Genomic DNA, 23,010 nt, shown 5'->3' on the forward strand with positions numbered 1-23,010 from the left:
AAGGAGTGAGGAGCATTGGCAGAGCTGTGTGTAGGGGTCTCAGTACTGGAATAGCAGGGGTGCTGCAGGGCAGGAGTGAGGTGCATTGGCAGAGCTGTGTGTGTGGGTCTCAGTACTGGAATAGCAGGGGGTACTGCAGGGCAGGAGTGAGGAGCATTGGCAGAGCTGTGTGTGGGGGTCTCAGTACTGGAATAGCAGGGGGTGCTGCAGGGCAGGAGTGAGGAGCATTGGCAGAGCTGTGTGTGTGGGTCTCAGTACTGGAATAGCAGGGGGTGCTGCAGGGCAGGAGTGAGGAGCATTGGCAGAGCTGTGTGTAGGGGTCTCGGTACTGGAATAGCAGGGGGTGCTGCAGGGCAGGAGTGAGGAGCATTGGCAGAGCTGTGTGTGTGAGGGTCTCAGTACTGGAATAGCAGGGGGTGCTGCAGGGCAGGAGTGAGGTGCATTGGCAGAGCTGTGTGTGTGTGGGGGTCTCAGTACTGGAATAGCAGGGGGTGCTGCAGGGCAGGAGTGAGGAGCATTGGCAGAGCTGTGTGTAGGGGTCTCGGTACTGGAATAGCAGGGGGTGCTGCAGGGCAGGAGTGAGGAGCATTGGCAGAGCTGTGTGTGTGAGGGTCTCAGTACTGGAATAGCAGGGGGTGCTGCAGGGCAGGAGTGAGGTGCATTGGCAGAGCTGTGTGTGTGTGGGGGTCTCAGTACTGGAATAGCAGGGGGTGCTGCAGGGCAGGAGTGAGGTGCATTGGCAGAGCTGTGTGTGTGGGGGTCTCAGTACTGGAATAGCAGGGGGTGCTGCAGGGCAGGAGTGAGGTGCATTGGCAGAGCTGTGTGTGTGGGGGTCTCAGTACTGGAATAGCAGGGGGTGCTGCAGGGCAGGAGTGAGGAGCATTGGCAGAGCTGTGTGTGTGAGGGTCTCAGTACTGGAATAGCAGGAGGTGCTGCAGGGCAGGAGTGAGGAGCATTGGCAGAGCTGTGTGTGGGGGTCTCAGTACTGGAATAGCAGGGGGTGCTGCAGGGCAGGAGTGAGGAGCATTGGCAGAGCTGTGTGTGTGAGGGTCTCAGTATTGGAATAGCAGGGGGTGCTGCAGGGCAGGAGTGAGGAGCATTGGCAGAGCTGTGTGTGTGGGTCTCAGTACTGGAATAGCAGGGGGTGCTGCAGGGCAGGAGTGAGGTGCATTGGCAGAGCTGTGTGTAGGGGTCTCAGTACTGGAATAGCAGGGGTGCTGCAGGGCAGGAGTGAGGTGCATTGGCAGAGCTGTGTGTGTGGGTCTCAGTACTGGAATAGCAGGGGGTGCTGCAGGGCAGGAGTGAGGAGCATTGGCAGAGCTGTGTGTAGGGGTCTCAGTACTGGAATAGCAGGGGTGCTGCAGGGCAGGAGTGAGGTGCATTGGCAGAGCTGTGTGTGTGGGTCTCAGTACTGGAATAGCAGGGGGTGCTGCAGGGCAGGAGTGAGGTGCATTGGCAGAGCTGTGTGTGGGGGTCTCAGTACTGGAATAGCAGGGGGTGCTGCAGGGCAGGAGTGAGGAGCATTGGCAGAGCTGTGTGTGTGGGTCTCAGTACTGGAATAGCAGGGGGTGCTGCAGGGCAGGAGTGAGGAGCATTGGCAGAGCTGTGTGTAGGGGTCTCGGTACTGGAATAGCAGGGGGTGCTGCAGGGCAGGAGTGAGGAGCATTGGCAGAGCTGTGTGTGTGAGGGTCTCAGTACTGGAATAGCAGGGGGTGCTGCAGGGCAGGAGTGAGGTGCATTGGCAGAGCTGTGTGTGTGTGGGGGTCTCAGTACTGGAATAGCAGGGGGTGCTGCAGGGCAGGAGTGAGGAGCATTGGCAGAGCTGTGTGTAGGGGTCTCGGTACTGGAATAGCAGGGGGTGCTGCAGGGCAGGAGTGAGGAGCATTGGCAGAGCTGTGTGTGTGAGGGTCTCAGTACTGGAATAGCAGGGGGTGCTGCAGGGCAGGAGTGAGGTGCATTGGCAGAGCTGTGTGTGTGTGGGGGTCTCAGTACTGGAATAGCAGGGGGTGCTGCAGGGCAGGAGTGAGGTGCATTGGCAGAGCTGTGTGTGTGGGGGTCTCAGTACTGGAATAGCAGGGGGTGCTGCAGGGCAGGAGTGAGGTGCATTGGCAGAGCTGTGTGTGTGGGGGTCTCAGTACTGGAATAGCAGGGGGTGCTGCAGGGCAGGAGTGAGGAGCATTGGCAGAGCTGTGTGTGTGAGGGTCTCAGTACTGGAATAGCAGGAGGTGCTGCAGGGCAGGAGTGAGGAGCATTGGCAGAGCTGTGTGTGGGGTCTCAGTACTGGAATAGCAGGGGGTGCTGCAGGGCAGGAGTGAGGAGCATTGGCAGAGCTGTGTGTGTGTGAGGGTCTCAGTATTGGAATAGCAGGGGGTGCTGCAGGGCAGGAGTGAGGTGCATTGGCAGAGCTGTGTGTGGGGGTCTCAGTACTGGAATAGCAGGGGGTGCTGCAGGGCAGGAGTGAGGTGCATTGGCAGAGCTGTGTATGTAGGGGTCTCAGTACTGGAATAGCAGGGGGTGCTGCAGGGCAGGAGTGAGGTGCATTGGCAGAGCTGTGTATGTAGGGGTCTCAGTACTGGAATAGCAGGGGGTGCTGCAGGGCAGGAGTGAGGAGCATTGGCAGAGCTGTTGGAGGGAGGGGGGATGGTGTCTCCTGGTGTTTCCAGTGAGTGATGTTTGAGTGATTGCTGAAGTTGCTTTGTTCTCTTTACAGATATTGGGGTGCAGAGAGAGGAATATCTTCTGATTCTGTTATTGCTGGCCCCATGCCCCCACTTCTTTCTCCCTGACACCTCCTGGTCTAGAGTTACCAGGGAGATGAATATATTTCTTGGGGTGCAATTTATTTGGGGGGGGGTCTGGGTCTCATTTGGATTCTGATTCAGATAACTTTATTGGCCTGACAGCTTTAAGAGGAATGCAGCAGCCATCTGGGATTGAGAGGGCGTGGGTGCTCCTCACATGAGTTTCTCCAGCTTTTATCTGGTAAGAATGGAAGATAAATCTCCCTGCAGCAGCCTATTTAAGGAACCTTATCTGCTTTCATTTCACACTTCAAAGGCTCTGGCAGAGAGCTGCTCTACAGAGAGGGTTTCCTGTCAGATCTACCTCTCTCCTCTCACCACTCCTTCCTGGGAAGATCCAGCAACTCTCTGCTCCCCACACCCTGCAAAGGAAAAGTGCAGGGACCTGTATTGGCATCACCTTTCCCAAAACACAGAGAGTCAGGATTCATTAATAAGTGGGAAGCTGCAGAGCCCTGCAGGGAGGAAGCACTGGAAGAAAAATCTCACTCCTGCCCTGCAGCTCCCCCTGCTATTCCAGTACTGAGACCCCCCACACACAGCTCTGCCAATGCTCCTCACTCCTGCCCCGCAGCACCCCCCTGCTATTCCAGTACTGAGACCCTCACACACAGCTCTGCCAATGCATCTCACTCCTGCCCTGCAGCACCCTTTGCTATTCCAGTACTGAGACCCCCACCCCCAGCTCTGCCAATGCACCTCACTCCTGCCCTGCAGCACCCCCTGCTATTCCAGTACTGAGACCCCCACACACACAGCTCTGCAAATGCACCTCACTCCTGCCCTGCAGCACCTCCTGCTATTCCAGTACTGAGACCCTCACACACAGCTCTACCAATGCACCTCACTCCTGCCCTGCAGCACCCCCTGCTATTCCAGTACTGAGACCCCCACACACAGCTCTGCCAATGCTCCTCACTCCTGCCCTGCAGCACCCCCTGCTATTCCAGTACTGAGACCCTCACACACACAGCTCTGCCAATGCTCCTCACTCCTGCCCTGCAGCACCCCCTGCTATTCCAGTACTGAGACCCTCACACACAGCTCTGCCAATGTCCTCACTCCTGCCCTGCAGCACCCCCTGCTATTCCAGTACTGAGACCCCCACACACAGCTCTGCCAATGCACCTCACTCCTGCCCTGCAGCACCCCCTGCTATTCCAGTACTGAGACCCTCACACACAGCTCTGCCAATGCTCCTCACTCCTGCCTGCAGCACCCCCTGTTATTCCAGTACTGAGACCCTCACACACAGCTCTGCCAATGCTCCTCACTCCTGCCCTGCAGCACCCCCTGCTATTCCTGTACTGAGACCCCCCCCACACACAGCTCTGCCAATGCACCTCACTCCTGCCCTGCAGCACCCCCTGCTATTCCAGTACTGAGACCCTCACACACACAGCTCTGCCAATGCACCTCACTCCTGCCCTGCAGCACCCCCTGCTATTCCAGTACTGAGACCCCCCCACACACACAGCTCTGCCAATGCACCTCACTCCTGCCCTGCAGCGCCTCCTGCTATTCCAGTACTGAGACCCTCACACACAGCTCTGCCAATGCACCTCACTCCTGCCCTGCAGCACCCCCTGCTATTCCAGTACTGAGACCCCCCCCACACACACAGCTCTACCAATGCTGATGTCCCCCCAATGCACCCTGCTCACTGTGTGACCTACAGACAAGACGTCCCCCCCATGCACCCTGCTCACTGTGTGACCTACAGACAAGACGTCCCCCCCCATGTACCCTGCTCACTGTGTGACCTACAGACAAGACGTCCCCCCCATGCACCCTGCTCACTGTGTGACCTACAGACAAGACGTCCCCCCCATGCACCCTGCTCACTGTGTGACCTACAGACAAGACGTCCCCCCCATGCACCCTGCTCACTGTGTGACCTACAGACAAGACATCCCCCCCATGCACCCTGCTCACTGTGTGACCTACAGACAAGACGTCCCCCCCATGCACCCTGCTCACTGTGTGACCTACAGACAAGACTCCCCCCCATGCACCCTGCTCACTGTGTGACCTACAGACAAGACTCCCCCCCCCATGCACCCTGCTCACTGTGTGACTCTACAGACAAGACGTCCCCCCAATGCACCCTGCTCACTGTGTGACCTACAGACAAGACGTCCCCCCAATGCACCCTGCTCACTGTGTGACCTACAGACAAGACTCCCCCCCATGCACCCTGCTCACTGTGTGACCTACAGACAAGACGTCCCCCCAATGCACCCTGCTCACTGTGTGACCTACAGACAAGACGTCCCCCCAATGCACCCTGCTCACTGTGTGACCTACAGACAAGACGTCCCCCCAATGCACCCTGCTCACTGTGTGACCTACAGACAAGACTCCCCCCCCATGCACCCTGCTCACTGTGTGACCTACAGACAAGACTCCCCCCCCATGCACCCTGCTCACTGTGTGACCTACAGACAAGACGTCCCCCCCATGCACCCTGCTCACTGTGTGACTCTACAGACAAGACGTCCCCCCAATGCACCCTGCTCACTGTGTGACCTACAGACAAGACGTCCCCCCCATGCACCCTGCTCACTGTGTGACCTACAGACAAGACGTCCCCCCCATGCACCCTGCTCACTGTGTGACCTACAGACAAGACTCCCCCCCCATGCACCCTGCTCACTGTGTGACTCTACAGACAAGACGTCCCCCCAATGCACCCTGCTCACTGTGTGACCTACAGACAAGACTCCCCCCCCATGCACCCTGCTCACTGTGTGACTCTACAGACAAGACGTCCCCCCCATGCACCCTGCTCACTGTGTGACTCTACAGACAAGACTCCCCCCCCCCCCCATGCACCCTGCTCACTGTGTGACCTACAGACAAGACGTCCCCCCCATGCACCCTGCTCACTGTGTGACCTACAGACAAGACGTCCCCCCAATGCACCCTGCTCACTGTGTGACCTACAGACAAGACGTCCCCCCCATGCACCCTGCTCACTGTGTGACCTACAGACAAGACATCCCCCCAATGCACCCTGCTCACTGTGTGACTCTACAGACAAGACGTCCCCCCCATGCACCCTGCTCACTGTGTGACCTACAGACAAGACGTCCCCCCAATGCACCCTGCTCACTGTGTGACTCTACAGACAAGACGTCCCCCCCATGCACCCTGCTCACTGTGTGACTCTACAGACAAGACGTCCCCCCCATGCACCCTGCTCACTGTGTGACTCTACAGACAAGACGTCCCCCCAATGCACCCTGCTCACTGTGTGACTCTACAGACAAGACGTCCCCCCAATGCACCCTGCTCACTGTGTGACTCTACAGACAAGACGTCCCCCCCAATGCACCCTGCTCACTGTGTGACTCTACAGACAAGACGTCCCCCCCAATGCACCCTGCTCACTGTGTGACTCTACAGACAAGACGTCCCCCCAATGCACCCTGCTCACTGTGTGACTCTACAGACAAGACGTCCCCCCCCATGCACCCTGCTCACTGTGTGACCTACAGACAAGACGTCCCCCCAATGCACCCTGCTCACTGTGTGACCTACAGACAAGACGTCCCCCCAATGCACCCTGCTCACTGTGTGACTCTACAGACAAGACGTCCCCCCCTATGCACCCTGCTCACTGTGTGACCTACAGACAAGACGTCCCCCCCATGCACCCTGCTCCCTGTGTGACCTACAGACAAGACGTCCCCCCCATGCACCCTGCTCACTGTGTGACCTACAGACAAGACGTCCCCCCCATGCACCCTGCTCACTGTGTGACCTACAGACAAGACGTCCCCCCAATGCACCCTGCTCACTGTGTGACCTACAGACAAGACGTCCCCCCAATGCACCCTGCTCACTGTGTGACCTACAGACAAGACGTCCCCCCAATGCACCCTGCTCACTGTGTGACTCTACAGACAAGACTCCCCCCTCATGCACCCTGCTCACTGTGCGATCTTACAGAGAGACCTTACTCGATTCCCCCCGCTCCTTAAAGCAACCTTCCCCCTCCTGACTGAATGAGCTCTCAGGGAAGTGTCACCCCCTGATCCAGCACCAACTTACCATCCTCGCAGGGTCCTATCCTGGACACCTCAATCACCTTCCTCTGCTGACAGGAGGCTGCCTGCAGCTGGCACTTGCTGTCGTAGGTTACCCCATTGCTGCCACAGACTGGGAGGTAGGGCTGCCTCTCGCACTGTAGGCACACACACTGGCCGTCCACACACTGCGCGCCGAAAGAACAAACCGTGCTGCCACAGCTCTCTGCAAAGAAAGATCCAGAAAGAGGAAATCTGTCAATACAATTCCCAAGACCCCTCAGAGCCCCCGCCCCGGTCTCCAGGTCTCCAGGTCTCCTCCCATTCTCCCCTTACATCATTCCCAAAATTCTCACTTCCCCCCTGTCATATGGGGGCCACTTTCTTATCCTTCAGCAATTTGCTGCCCGTGGGACTCGCCCAGAACGTTCATCCTCGCCAAAGAGCAGCTTTCCCTTAAAAGTTGTGATTTGTAACCACAGCAGCTTTTTATCTGCATCTTCAGCCCCCACGGGAGGCACCGGCGCTGGCCCCGATGAACGAGTGACCTTCCGGGCACCCGCAGCCTCCGTGGAGACTCCTTCACCTCCCGAGGCACAATCCCAGCACAGCCACCGCGCCACAGGCCCCGCACACTTCTGTGCGCTGCGATGCCACTGGGCCCTACCACGTGGCCACCGCGTTTCAGGCGAGGCTGAGGAGATCACCCGATGGGCTTCCCCGACCTTCCCGGAACCAGCAGCGCAATCTTCCCCCGCACGATGGGAGCCCCGCAGCTACCCTGCTCGCAACGGCTCGGCCGGCACCCGCCCCCCCCCCCCCCTCTCTGGGGATTTTTGTTTTAAAGGGGCCACCAGCAAAGAAAGGAAAAGTAAAACCAAACACTTTACTGTCGCTGACCACCAAAAGGGGCAGAGGGAGCCAGGACCCCGAGACCATGAGGGCAAGAGCAGTCCAGGGATTACCGAGCCCTCGCTCGCCCGGCTCCCCCTGAGGGATCGGGACCCCGAGACGATGCGGGCAAGAGCAGTCCAGGGATTACCGAGCCCTCGCTCGCTCGGCTCCCCCTGAGGGATCGGGACCCCGAGACGATGAGGGCAAGAGCAGCCCAGGGATTACCGAGCCCTCGCTCGCCCGGCTCCACCTGAGGGATCGGGACCCCGAGACGATGCGGGCAAGAGCAGTCCAGGGATTACCGAGCCCTCGCTCACCCGGCTCCCCCTGATGGATCAGGACCCCGAGACGATGAGGGCAAGAGCAGCCCAGGGATTACCGAGCCCTCGCTCGCCCGGCTCCACCTGAGGGATCAGGACCCCGAGACGATGAGGGCAAGAGCAGCCCAGGGATTACCGAGCCCTCGCTCGCTCGGCTCCCCCTGAGGGATCGGGACCCCGAGACGATGCGGGCAAGAGCAGTCCAGGGATTACCGAGCCCTCGCTCACCCGGCTCCCCCTGAGGGATCAGGACCCCGAGACGATGAGGGCAAGAGCAGCCCAGGGATTACCGAGCCCTCGCTCGCCCGGCTCCACCTGAGGGATCAGGACCCCGAGACGATGAGGGCAAGAGCAGTCCAGGGATTACCGAGCCCTCGCTCACCCCGGCTCCCCCTGAGGGATCAGGACCCCGAGACGATGAGGGCAAGAGCAGCCCAGGGATTACCGAGCCCTCGCTCGCCCGGCTCCACCTGAGGGATCAGGACCCCGAGACGATGAGGGCAAGAGCAGCCCAGGGATTACCGAAGCCCTCGCTCGCCCGGCTCCACCTGAGGGATCAGGACCCCGAGACGATGAGGGCAAGAGCAGCCCAGGGATTACCGAGCCCTCGCTCGCCCGGCTCCCCCTGAGGGATCAGGACCCCGAGACGATGAGCGCAAGAGCAGCCCAGGGATTACCGAGCCCTCGCTCGCCCGGCTCCACCTGAGGGATCAGGACCCCGAGACCATGAGGGCAAGAGCAGTCCAGGGATTACCGAGCCCTCGCTCGCCCGGCTCCCCCTGAGGGATCGGGACCCCGAGACGATGCGGGCAAGAGCAGTCCAGGGATTACCGAGCCCTCGCTCGCTCGGCTCCCCCTGAGGGATCGGGACCCCGAGACGATGCGGGCAAGAGCAGTCCAGGGATTACCGAGCCCTCGCTCACCCGGCTCCCCCTGAGGGATCAGGACCCCGAGACGATGAGGGCAAGAGCAGCCCAGGGATTACCGAGCCCTCGCTCGCCCGGCTCCACCTGAGGGATCAGGACCCTGAGACGATGAGGGCAAGAGCAGCCCAGGGATTACCGAGCCCTCGCTCGCTCGGCTCCCCCTGAGGGATCGGGACCCCGAGACGATGCGGGCAAGAGCAGTCCAGGGATTACCGAGCCCTCGCTCACCCGGCTCCCCCTGAGGGATCAGGACCCCGAGACGATGAGGGCAAGAGCAGCCCAGGGATTACCGAGCCCTCGCTCGCCCGGCTCCACCTGAGGGATCAGGACCCCGAGACCATGAGGGCAAGAGCAGTCCAGGGATTACCGAGCCCTCGCTCGCCCGGCTCCCCCTGAGGGATCGGGACCCCGAGACGATGAGGGCAAGAGCAGCCCAGGGATTACCGAGCCCTCGCTCGCCCGGCTCCACCTGAGGGATCAGGACCCCGAGACGATGAGGGCAAGAGCAGCCCAGGGATTACCGAGCCCTCGCTCGCCCGGCTCCCCCTGAGGGATCAGGACCCCGAGACGATGAGGGCAAGAGCAGCCCAGGGATTACCGAGCCCTCGCTCGCCCGGCTCCACCTGAGGGATCAGGACCCCGAGACCATGAGGGCAAGAGCAGCCCAGGGATTACCGAGCCCTCGCTCGCTCGGCTCCCCCTGAGGGATCAGGACCCCGAGATGATGCGGGCAAGAGCAGCCCAGGGATTACCGAGCCCTCGCTCGCCCGGCTCCCCCTGAGGGATCAGGACCCCGAGATGATGCGGGCAAGAGCAGCCCAGGGATTACCGAGCCCTCGCTCGCCCGGCTCCACCTGAGGGATGTTCCACAAAGGTCCCTAACCCCTCAGGGAGCTCCAGAAAAGTTCCTCGTTAGAGGCTTCTAAGAAAAGTAAAACGTCATGGGATAGGAGGCGATGTCCTTTCGTGGATTGCAAACTGGTTAAAAGACAGGAAACAGAGAGTAGGATTAAATGGACAATTCTCTCAGTGGAAGGGAGTGGGCAGTGGAGTGCCTCAGGGATCTGTATTGGGACCCTTACTTTTCAATATATTTATAAATGATCTGGAAAGAAATACGAGGAGTGAGGTTATCAAATTTGCGGATGATACAAAATTATTCAGAGTAGTTAAATCACAAGCAGATTGTGATAAATTGCAGGAGGACCTTGCAAGACTGGAAGATTGGGCATCCAAATGGCAGATGAAATTTAATGTGGATAAGTGCAAGGTGATGCATATAGGGAAAAATAACCCTTGCTGTAGTTACACGATGTTAGGTTCCATATTAGGTGCCACAACCCAAGAAAGATCTAGGCATCAAAGTGGACAATACATTGAAATCGTCGGTTCAGTGTGCTGCAGCAGTCAAAAAAGCAAACAGAATGTTAGGAATTATTAGAAAGGGAATGGTTAATAGAACGGAAAATGTCATAATGCCTCTATATCGCTCCATGGTGAGACCGCACCTTGAATATCGTGTACAATTCTGGTCGCCGCATCTCAAAAAAGATATAATTGCGATGGAGAAGGTACAGAGAAGGGCGACCAAAATGATAAAGGGGATGGAAACAGCTCCCCTATGAGGAAAGGCTGAAGAGGTTAGGACTTTTCAGCTTGGAGAAGAGACGGCTGAGGGGGGATATGATAGAGGTTTACAAAATCATGAAAGGTCTAGAACAGGTAAATGTGAATCGGTTATTTACTCTTTCGGATAATGGAAGGATTAGGGGGCACTCCATGAAGTTAGCAAGTAGCACATTTAAAACTAATCTGAGAAAATTCTTTTTTACTCAACACAAACACAATTAAGCTCTGGAATTTGTTGCCAGAGGATGTGGTTAGGGCAGTTAGTGTTGCTGGGTTTAAAAACGGTTTGAATAAATCCATTAACTGCTATTAATCAAGTTGACTTAGAAAATAGCCACTGCTATTATTAGTAACAGTAACATGGGATAGATTTAGTTTTTGGGTACTTGCCAGGTTCTTGTGGCCTGGATTGGCCACTGTTGGAAACAGGATGCTGGGCTTGATGGACCCTTGGTCTGACCCAGTGTGGTAACCTATCAATGTGCAAGCTCATGCCCAATGTGCCCATCTCCCTCCTGCCACCAGCTATGGGGTGGCTATGGGGCCAGGTATTCCTTAAGGCTATAACTAGGCAATCATGTAGGGCACCAACTTTTTTGGGAGGCAGCAAAGACCCCAGAAACTTCCAAATGACCCCCAAGCCACTTTAAGGTGCAGCACCAGAAGGGAATGGAAGCCAAGTAGAGGTGGTAGGTGGAGATGGAGAGGGTGCTAGGTGGGTGACAGTGGGATGAGGGAGAGAGAGAGAGAGAGGATGCAGGGCCCTGTGGACAGGGGATAGAGGACTTGGCAGAGCAGGAGGGAGAGGTGGTGGACTCCCAGGCACTTACTGCAGTCTCCTTGTGCTGCCACCTGCAGGTTGGTTTGCTGAGTGCAGGCTCGGACATGAAGCTCACATTCGTTGCCATAGGTGTTCCCGTCTGTGCCACACACGGGCTGGGCAGAGGGCACACATTCTGTAGGGCACACACAGCGCCCTGTGTCCGCCTCACATATGGCACCAAACTGACACTTCCCACAGCGATCTAAAAATGAAAAGAAAACACAGGGTTATAGAATGCAGCCTCAGGGAGCACAGAACTGAAGAGTACAAGGATCGAGATGAACTGGCAGAGTTGGGGCGGGGAAGAAGAGAATCTCAGTACTGGAATAGCAGGGGGTGCTGCAGGGCAGGAGTGAGGAGCATGGGCAGAGCTGTGTGTGAGGGTCTCAGTACTGGAATAGCAGGGGGTGCTGCAGGGCAGGAGTGAGGAGCATGGGCAGAGCTGTGTGTGAGGGTCTCAGTACTGGAATAGCAGGGGGTGCTGCAGGGCAGGAGTGAGGAGCATGGGCAGAGCTGTGTGTGTGAGGGTCTCAGTACTGGAATAGCAGGGGGTGCTGCAGGGCAGGAGTGAGGTGCATTGGCAGAGTTGTGTGTGGGGGTCTCAGTACTGGAATAGCAGGGGGTGCTGCAGGGCAGGAGTGAGGTGCACTGGCAGAGTTGTGTGTGGGGGGTCTCAGTACTGGAATAGCAGGGGGTGCTGCAGGGCAGGAGTGAGGTGCATTGGCAGAGTTGTGTGTGGGGGTCTCAGTACTGGAATAGCAGGGGGTGCTGCAGGGCAGGAGTGAGGTGCACTGGCAGATGTGTATGTATGTGAGTGTATACTCACACATTGCAAGTTCAATGCTGTTCCCCTGTTAATTCATCCAAACACATGCACTGGGGCCATATATATATATATATATATATATATATATATATATATATATATATATATATATATATATATATATATATATATATATATATATATATATATATATATATATATATATATATATCTAGGGGAAGGAAAGGCGGGTCCTAGAGACCCTGCAGGAGGAGGCTGGGTATATATAGTGGGGTTTTATGGGGAATGTTCAGATATTCGGCACAGCAGCTTTGTGCATTGCTCTGGGCACGTTGTAACCACACCGTCAGCCGCTTGGCTGTTGTCATTTTGGTATTCATTTAGCTGGTGCTTCCTGGTTCACATCTGCCTGCCTCCTGTCAGCCATAGACAGATCCAAGGCTGCTATTAGCATAAGCAGCTTTCCCGGGCCGGCTCGTTGGATCCCTTGCACACAGCCTGACGGGGATGTAAGGAATGGGTCGGTGTTAAGAGCCACCTGAGCGCCAGAGATAGCTGCTTTAATAACCTTTCCTAAAAGTGGCGGTTATTAAAACAGCGGTGCTGACCCGCCACTCAGGCTGGCATTATAACCTGCAGACAGCTGAACAGAAGAGGACAATGCTGGCAGCAGATTTACTAAATGAAGTGTCAGGTGCAGCGGCGTAATCCCACCATCCTCACGTGGGGACAGGGAGACTGCCAGCCGGCTGGTGCACGCGGGAGATAACAAGCCACAAATCTGATCCACGCAGGACACAGCTGTGATGAAATGTCACTGGAGTTATGTGCGATAACGGCTCGGGGAACGGAGGAAGGACAGGCAGGAGCAGAAGAGAAAGAGAGCAATTAGGGAGCAGTGTAAATCAAAGCTGATCCGCAGCGGCGGCAGCAGATCTCGTCCCCAGGGGAAGGCAGCAGGCTGCTGGCTCAGTGCATGACCGGAGCAGGAAGGCCGGGGGTCAGCGGGCATCTGCCCGGGTATACGAGGCTCTCTGGGCATGCGGCTCTGTGAAATCTCTCTGCAAAGTGTTGGGAAGCTGAGAGACAAATTCAGTGCGACAGGGGACCTCTGCTCTGATCCCTTTGTCAGGAGCTGCACACATTTAGATTTAACATCAGCAAGGACCTGCTGCCCTGGGAGGTGGGAGAGGGTCAGTAAATGGTCTAACGTGGGGATAAACTGAGGTATTTCAAATTCCGCCCATTATTCTGGCCTTGGCACTGGGCATATTAAAATGAGCCGATCGGCATGCAAATGCATGCTAATCAGCTCATTAATATCCAATATTACACAAATCAAATAACGCAGCTTGCCGAAGAAAGTTGCAAACCACGTTATTTGAAGTTTGTCGCTAACTTAGCCCGGGAGCATTGGGACACTAATGGATGCCCTGACGTTCTCAGGGCCCAGCGTCACCCGAGCCTCACACGAAAATTATTAGAAAAAAATCCTGGGTGGGTCCTGGGGCTACCATCGCACATTCTATGGGGGGGAAAGGCCGCAGCTTTGTGAACGAGCCCCTAAGTTTGTACCTGAAGTGATGGAGGGTGACAGGGACGTGTATCCTGGCCACGCAGTCAGCGGTCACAGCACCCGCCTCAGGACCCCCGGCCCGCTCTCCCCCCTCCCCCGGCAGACTTACCGCAGGGACCCTTGTGTTTCACCTTCATCTCTTTCTTCAGAAGGCAAGCCATGGCGTCCAGCTCGCAGGAGCTGCCGTAGGTGCGGTTGTCGCTGCCGCAGACGGGGTCGTAGATGCTCTGGCACTGCTGCTGGCACTCGCAGACGGCCCTCCTTGTTCTTCACCACACAGGTAGCACCAAATGTGCACGCCAGGGCTCAGGCAGGGGCTGGGGGTGCTCAGGTCTGGAGGAGAAAGGCGAGAGAGATCCTCAGCTGCTCCCCTGCTAGGAGGAGCCCATGGCAAAGACAAAACGTGCAGCGGGCAAGTGAGGGGCACAGAGCCAGAGCCAGACGCCTCCTGCAGGAGTCCCGGTGGCTCCCCAAAGCAACCCTCAGCAACACACAGGGGAGGGGGCTCCCTACAGAGCACCCCCAACCCATCCCCAGCAACTCCCAGCACACACAGGGGAGGGGGCTCCCTACAGAGCACCCCCAACCCATCCCCAGCAACTCCCAGCACACACAGGGGAGGGGGCTCCCTACAGATCCCCCCAACCCATCCCCAGCAACTCCCAGCACACACAGGGGAGGGGGCTCCCTACAGATCCCCCCAACCCATCCCCAGCAACTCCCAGCACACACAGGGGAGGGGGCTCCCTACAGAGCACCCCCAACCCATCCCCAGCAACTCCCAGCACACACGGGGGAGGGGGCTCCCTACAGATCCCCCCAACCCATCCCCAGCAACTCCCAGCACACACAGGGGAGGGGGCTCCCTACAGATCCCCCCAACCCATCCCCAGCAACTCCCAGCACACACGGGGGAGGGGGCTCCCTACAGATCCCCCCAACCCATCCCCAGCAACTCCCAGCACACACAGGGGAGGGGGCTCCCTACAGATCCCCCCAACCCATCCCCAGCAACTCCCAGCACACACAGGGGAGGGGGCTTCCTACAGATCCCCCCATCCCATCCCCAGCAACTCCCAGCACACACAGGGGAGGGGGCTCCCTACAGATCCCCCCCAACCCATCCCCAGCAACTCCCAGCACACACGGGGGAGGGGGCTCCCTACAGATCCCCCCCAACCCATCCCCAGCAACTCCCAGCACACACGGGGGAGGGGGCTCCCTACAGAGCATCCCCAACCCATCCCCAGCAACTCCCAGCACACACGGGGGAGGGGGCTCCCTACAGAGCACCTCCAACCCATCCCCAGCAACTCCCAGCACACACGGGGGAGGGGGCTCCCTACAGATCCCCCCCAACCCATCCCCAGCAACTCCCAGCACACACGGGGGAGGGGGCTCCCTACAGATCCCCCCCAACCCATCCCCAGCAACTCCCAGCACACACGGGGGAGGGGGCTCCCTACAGATCCCCCCCATCCCATCCCCAGCAACTCCCAGCACACACGGGGGAGGGGGCTCCCTACAGATCCCCCCCAACCCATCCCCAGCAACTCCCAGCACACACGGGGGAGGGGGCTCCCTACAGATCCCCCCCAACCCATCCCCAGCAACTCCCAGCACACACGGGGGAGGGGGCTCCCTACAGATCCCCCCATCCCATCCCCAGCAACTCCCAGCACAAACGGGGGAGGGGGCTCCCTACAGAGCCCCCCCATCCCATCCCCAGCAACTCCCAGCACACACAGGGGAGGGGGCTCCCTACAGAGCACCCCCAACCCATCCCCAGCAACTCCCAGCACACACAGGGGAGGGGGCTCCCTACAGATCCCCCCCAATCCATCCCCAGCAACTCCCAGCACACACAGGGGAGGGGGCTCCCTACAGAGCACCCCCAACCCATCCCCAGCAACTCCCAGCACACACGGGGGAGGGGGCTCCCTACAGAGCACCCCCAACCCATCCCCAGCAACTCCCAGCACACACAGGGGAGGGGGCTCCCTACAGAGCACCCCCAACCCATCCCCAGCAACTGCCAGCACACACGGGGGAGGGAGCTCCCTACAGAGCATCCCCAACCCATCCCCAGCAACTCCCAGCACACACAGGGGAGGGGGGGGGCTTTCAGTTGTTTTTAGTTTGGAAAATCTTAGGCCTTATTAAAAAAAATTGGATAACAACTTCCGAAAGCTAAGCTCGGTCTTAAACAATTTTTTATTTAAAGAAGATCCTTTTTTTTTTACTCAGAAAAAGTGATCCCAGCTCTTCTGGAAGGTAATTTAATTCCAGCAGGATGTGGCCTGGGCAGTCGCACAGGGAGACGCCTGTGCAAGGTGCCCCGCGCATCCTCCCAGCACAGCAGAGTCTGCCCCCCGCGGGCTCCACACTCACTGCACACGTTGGCATTTTGGAAAGCACGCTTGTACATTTCTCCCCTGCCTTTTGCTGAGAACACGCGTGTGCGTGTAAGTCTGCTTTGTGCACGGATGTAACTTCTATGCGAAGCTGCTGACTTTCTTGTTCAGGCTGTTACAAGACGACCGCCCGATCAGGCTCTGTAAGAGAGATGCTGGGGTCATCGCCCTTACGTTTGGGAAGTGGGGACGGAGTGCAGACGTGGGAATGGGAACACCTCAGCCTGTGCAGAGCCACGACAGGAGGGTGTCCCGTCAGCGCACACAACGCAGGAGGGAGGAGCCGCTGTCGCCAGGGCGGCCCCGTCCAGCGCAGCAGCAGAACAGAAGGTGCAGGGCCTGTTTGCAGGTCACCGCCATGCTCTGCGTCCTGCAGGCTCTGCTTCTCTTCTCTCACATTAAGGACTTGTTTCTATGCTGATTCTCGAGGGCAGGATGATTTGTCCTGCATCGCTTTCTTAGCTCGGAAGTCCCTGCAGACGGGGAGCCTCCATCCCCAAAGTGCCCTGGAGCTCCCACAGCAGCATCACGGCAGTGGGGGCAGCGACCGACTGGGTCCTGACTTGGCTGTGCTGCCCAACTTCCAAATACCTCATCAGCAAAAAAAAAACCAAACCCCCAGAAAAAAGAAAAAAAGAAAGAGAGAACACACAGAGCAGAGCAGGAGCCTCAGACCGGCAGCCAGGGCAGCGACAGGGGCAGGAGGGTCTCAGACCGTACCCGCCAGGCTTCATGCATGCGTCAGCACTGCTGCAATCCCGTTTACCCCGAACCTTCCCCTGCTCGGGGCAATGGGACTCCGTGTGACGCTGGGTTACAAGGGAGGGTCAGAGGGCAGGGCTGGGAAGAACAGATACAGAGATCAGGTCTGCTAAGTCATTTCAACAAATGCAAGCAAAACCTATTTCTACAGGAGGATTATGTGAAGTACAAGTTTGCTGACTGAAACATCTGCTACAAAATGCTAGAAGCATCTCAGCCCGAGAAGAAACCGAACGGCGCCGACGTGCAGTTCCACACGCGCGTGCCCAGTTAACGTGTCTGACTGCACTGCTGTGCGACGGGGTCACTGATGTTGGAAGGTTTCCTGTCTGAAGGAGCTGGAGACGGGGCCGGCGGAGCCCGCAGCCGGACCGGACACCACTGCAGCAGACTCGGCCCGTTTGCTCACCCTCACACAGCCGATTACTCGCATGAGCGGGGCAAGGCTGCAGCAAGCTTTCCTCACACTTCCCCAGCTCCCTGTCCGGCTTCCTTTCACAGACGCACGGACAGGCTGCCGAAATCCTTAGGCTAAAATTGTACTGAAAATTTGTTCTCAGCGCTACAGCTTGCATGAGGAAGATTCGGTAACTTAGGTGTGGGGGGCGCTGCTATAACTGCATCTCCCGTTCCTTTTCTAACGTCAGCAAGAAAAACCCTAATTTTGTGCTTCTGTGTCTCTCCTGCAGGCTCTAAGTAAGAATTAAAATGCATTTCTTGTGTGCACGTAAGCACTGCACCCGGTGCACAGGTGCACGCTCAGTGCTGCAGATCCCAACGCAGAAGAAAACTTCAGGTCACACCAGCTGCAGATCCCAGCGACGACCTGGAGAGGTCCCCAGAGCCCTGGCCATGCTCGGGGGTAGGGGGTGGGTGCTGACCACCCCCATGGAGCCAAGCCCTTCCCACCCCATCCTCCCAACAGCAGCAAACACAGGGCCCGGCCTCTTGCATGGGGAGCAAGGACTGAAGAGCGCACACCTCAGACGGAAGACATCGCACTTAGGAAGAGGAAAGCCGGCCCGGCCCCTCCAGCCTCTCTCCAAACTGCTCTGGCTGCAAGAGAAACAGACAAGAGAGGGAGACGGAAGAGAGAACAGGCAGTCGCCCCAACATGCTGAGCCCATGCACCCCAACCTGTCACCCTTCCCCCATACCCAGGACCTCTCCCCCAAACCAAGGCACTGAAGCCTGGTAGAAAACCCAAGGTCATCTCCCCGCTTCTGGATAGGCCCCATGTCCGGGAAAGCTGACCCCGGGCTCTCGGCTACAGGATCAAGGTCCGCTCTATGCCTAAACCAACTGATGCCCCATAGCACGGGCTCCAGACCCCGAACCCCTCTACTATCGCATGCACCCCTCCTCCAGCCCCTGAAAACCCAGGGCAAGGAGCTTCTCTCACGTTTGCAAGAGCAAAGTCACTTAAGCAGCAGAGAAACAGGGGAGCCAGCAGGCGAGAAGAACCCATTAAGGGTTTAAATCCTGCGAGGCCCACGCGGTCGCAGCTCATCCGATGTCCGGCTCCAACGGGAGAGGGGTCTGAGGCCCAGGGGGCCACACGGCCCCGAGCCCAGCAATGCCCTGCAGTGAAAAGTTACATAGCAGGCAGAATACCTGACGCAGCCCAAGCAAAGGGTTAAAAACGCTCTCCCTCCCTCCCTCCCTCCTCAGAGCGTCAGGGTGCCCTCCCCACCCCTCCACTGAGCACAGGCTCCTTTCTGACCAGCCCTCCTCGGGATGGTCCAGGGTCACATCACCCCACTGACCACAGCCTCCGTCTCTGGACAGCCCCTCGGCTTCTGAGATAATCAAAGGCTGTGGCGCCGACGCCAGGCAGAGATTTAGTGAAGAGAAAGCAAGAGAAGCCACAAACTCTCCGCATAAAAGGGGCGACCCGGCAGAATTACTTACGTGCGGCAGGCAGGGCTGCGAGGAGGCGTCGGCAGCTGCGCCGGGACCTTGGACATACGGAGCGAGATCTGGCACCAGGCAATGGCAATGGGATGGGAGTGCGAGGCTGCGGCGGGGGGAGGGGGGAGGGGAATGGCCACCAAATCATAGACCCCCCCCCCCCAACTCCCCCACGTAAATACACAAATTCAGACAGAGAGACAGAAAGCGACAAAGAATTCAGAGAGAGGAACATAAATGCGATTAACACGGCGTCCCAGCGTTCGATGCGAGCTGCCGGACTTACCTCGGCGCCTGGAAAAAAAACCCCCCAAAAGAAAGCCGAAGCTGAGCTTGTGCCGTTTCAGTGCCCGGTCCCCTCCCCTGGCTTACCACAGGGCCCCTCGTGTTTCAGCGGGATGGGGGCTCTCTGCTGGCACTCCGCCTTCTGCCGCTCGCACTCGCTGCCGTACGTGCGGCTGTCCCGCCCGCACACGGGCTTGTAGGCGCCGTCGCAGACCACGCGCTCGCAGGAGCAGCGAGCCACACCGCGGCGGTTCAGGCACACGGCGCTGAACTTACAGGGCTCCCTGCACACGTCTGAAAGGGAAGGGAAGAGAAGACGAGCTCAGAGGACCCCAGAGCGGGGGGAGGGGGGGGGGGGAGGGCTGTGCCCACCTACCCTGACTCTGGCACTGCCCGGATCGCACTTTTTGGATTTCTATGCCCCGGATGGCTGCGCTTCGCTGGAGCCTGCATTCGCTGTCGTAGGTCACGCCGTCGTCTCCACACACGGGGTCCTTCCCGCGGGGGCAGCTCTCCGGCCGGTACAGCATGTCCGCCCTCCGCGTCTGCGGGTCCACCCGGCACACCCGATTCAGATCGTTCAGAGCGCTCTTGCAAGGATCTGCCCACAAATTATATTAAAATGTTAGCAGACGGGGGCGAGAGGAAAGGCAGCCTGGGAAGGATATGAGCAAGGGTGGGGGGGATGGGGGAGGAGAGCACCTTCCACGGACCCCTCGTGGGGGGGGGGGGAGAAGCTGGGTTCTCAGGAGGGGTCGCAGGCAGCAGAGTCAGCCTCACTTACCGCAGGGGCCGTCAAACTTTTTGTAGAGGTTCTCCTGCTTGCCGCAGGCGTGCTTGTTCAGCTGGCATTCGTTCCGATAGTCCTTGCCGTTGCTGGCACAGACCACGTTTTCAGCCACGCCGCTACACGAGGAAGGGCAGATGCATTTTGCCGACTGGCCATCTGCGGAGCGGGCACAGGTGCTACCGAAGCTGCAGGTCACATCCGCACACGGATCCTTGGAGCCTAGAGCAGGGGGTAGAGAGGGGATGAGAGTCGCTGGTGGAGGATTGGAACCCGCTTCCCATGGTGGGGGAGAGGAAAGAGGGCAGATGGAAAGGAAGCTGGGGCGAGGCTGTGTTCAGTAAAGGTTGCCAGCTTTCTCCAAGTGAGCGGCTTTCAGAGCCCGCAAATGGTGCTCACTGTTCACAGAGAGTTTGTTTTCTCTCCTGGTAGATGGAGCAGCCTTACTCCCAGAAACTCATCTACAGGGAGGACTCTCTCTTACTCTTGAAGACTGCTTGAGAGGTGAACACCCCGTATGCAAAGCCCCAGAATGAACCAGCACAAGACCCGGGTGCAGGAGGAGTGAAGGCGTCAGGGAGCAGAATACTCTGCCTGGGCCTGCAGGGAAGTCGGGCCCGAGCACAGAGGGGACCTATGGCAGAAGAGCCTGCAGTTCTACATTTCTATACGTGCGTGAGCAGATTTACGCTCAGATCGAAAGCATGCGCAGAAATGCTTCCCCGCTCTCAGGACACAAACCCCGCTCCCCAGCCTGGCAATTTCCCAAAGTCCATTCCTGTGCAAGAAGCCGGGGTTATGAGGGGAAAGGCGTTCGAACGCTCGCGTGCAGGGGAAGAAAAAGGAGACAAGATTTAGCTGGAGACAGGGGCCTCTCCCAGCTGCCTCATGCCGGGCCAGCCTTGGACATTCATCAGCCGTCCGCGCCCCCTGCTTCCAGTTAGATCTCCCGCACAGAGCATGAAGTGGGCATTGAACTTGGCTTGAGGCCGGAGGCTGATAAGCGATCAGGTCTGCAGGCGCACGGGCCAGGGAGGTCACTGAGACGCCCTCTGCGTAGCACTCACAGGGGCTTGCAGGCACTTTCACTACCATAGCAGGAACCAGCATGCAGTGGGGTCTAGAAACCTACCCTGCCGTCCCCCCGCCCCCCGACATACCGCAGGGGCCTTGGCTGATGACTTTCATCCTTCGCTGCTGGTTGCATTGGGCTCTCTCCAGTTCACACTCGTTGCTGTAGGTGGAGTAGTCCGAGCCACACACCGGTGCCACCAGCAGTGGGCAGGCGGTTTTTTTGCAAACACATAAAGGCTGTGAAGGGTCTGTGACACTTTTCTCACACACCGCGCCGAAACCACACAGCATTCCTCGGCACACTGGAGGTGGGTGGAAACAAGACAGGAAAAGCAGCATTGGCTGAGCACTCGGGATTGCTCTTGCTAACCTTACGTCATGCATGGCCACAGATTAGATCATAGGATCACTGCTTCTGCTAATCCAGCAAAAGAAGCGCGACACAAACTGAGAACTGCAACAGAAATTGTGCTGCAGGGCAGGAGTGAGGAGCATTAACAGAAGAACCTGCCACGCTGGGTCAGACCGAGGGTCCATCAAGCCCAGCATCCTGTTTCCAACAGAGGCCAAAACCAGGCCACAAGAACCTGACAATTACCCAAACACTAAGAAGAACCCAAGCTACTGATGCAATTAATAGCAGTGGCTATTCCCTAAGTAAACTTGATTAATAGCCATTAATGGACTTCTCCTCCAAGAACTTATCCAAACCTTTTTTGAACCCAGCTACACTAACTGCACTAACCACATCCTCTGGCAACAAATTCCAGAGCTTTATTGTGCATTGAGTGAAAAAGAATTTTATCCGATTAGTCTTAAATGTGCCCCATGCTAACTTCATGGAGTGCCCCCTAGTCCTTCTATTATTCGAAAGTGTAAATAACCGAGTCACATCTACTCGTTCAAGACCTCTCATGATCTTAAAGAACTCTGTCATATCCCCCCTCAGCTGTCTCTTCTCCAAGCTGAACAGCCCTAACCTCTTCATCCTTTCCTCATTGGGGAGCTGTTCCATTCCCCTTATCATTTTGGTTGCCCTTCTCGGTACCTTCTCCATCGCAATTATATCTTTTTTGAGATGCGGCGACCAGAATTGTACACAGTATTCAAGGTGGGATCTCACCATGGAGCGATACAGAGGGATTATGACATTTTCCGTTTTATTCACCATTCCCTTCCTAATAATTCCCAACATTCTGTTTGCTTTTTTGACTGCCGCAGCACACTGAGCCGACGATTTCAATGTGTTATCCACTATGACACCTAGATCTCTTTCTTGGGTTGTAGCACCTAATATGGAACCCAACATTGTGTAACTATAGCATGGGTTATTTTTCCCTATATGCATCACCTTGCACTTATCCACATTAAATTTTATCTGCCATTTCGATGCCCAATTTTCCAGTCTCACAAGGTCTTCCTGAAATTTATCACAATCTGCTTGTGATTTAACTACTCTGAACAATTTTGTATCATCTGCAAATTTGATTCTCTCACTCGTCGTATTTCTTTCCAGATCATTTATAAATATATTGAACAGTAAGGGTCCCAATACAGATCCCTGAGGCACTCCACTGTCCACTCCCTTCCACTGAGAAAATTGCCCATTTAATCCTACTCTTTGTTTCCTGTCTTTTAGCCAGTTTGCAATCCACGAAAGGACATCGCCACCTATCCCATGACTTTTTACTTTTCCTAGAAGCCTCTCATAAGGAAATTTGTCAAACGCCTTCTGAAAATCCAAGTACACTACATCTATAGGTTCACCTTTATCCACGTTTATTAACCCCTTCAAAAAAGTGAAGCAGATTTGTGAGGCAAGACTTGCCCTGGGTAAAGCCATGCTGACTTTGTTCCATTAAACCATGTCTTTCTATATGTTCTGTGATTTTCATGTTTAGAACACTTTCCACTATTTTTCCTGGCACTGAAGTCAGGCTAACCGGTCTGTAGTTTCCCGGATCACCCCTGGAGCCCTTTTTAAATATTG

At 57.0% G+C, this 23,010-nt stretch overlaps 1 protein-coding gene across 1 annotated transcript in view; it reads right to left on the reverse strand.

Moving 5' to 3' along the window:
• AGRN (agrin) overlaps positions 1-23,010 on the reverse strand; it is a 74,886-nt gene that overhangs the window by 38,252 nt on the left and 13,624 nt on the right. The window contains 8 exon segments of the mRNA XM_029578287.1: positions 11,432-11,626; positions 13,897-14,044; positions 14,046-14,090; positions 14,092-14,120; positions 19,247-19,453; positions 19,536-19,760; positions 19,944-20,168; positions 21,107-21,322. Coding sequence (XP_029434147.1) covers positions 11,432-11,626; positions 13,897-14,044; positions 14,046-14,090; positions 14,092-14,120; positions 19,247-19,453; positions 19,536-19,760; positions 19,944-20,168; positions 21,107-21,322 — 1,290 coding nt within the window.

This window comes from Rhinatrema bivittatum, chromosome 15 (assembly GCF_901001135.1).
Source record: "Rhinatrema bivittatum chromosome 15, aRhiBiv1.1, whole genome shotgun sequence".
Classification (NCBI taxonomy): domain Eukaryota; kingdom Metazoa; phylum Chordata; class Amphibia; order Gymnophiona; family Rhinatrematidae; genus Rhinatrema; species Rhinatrema bivittatum.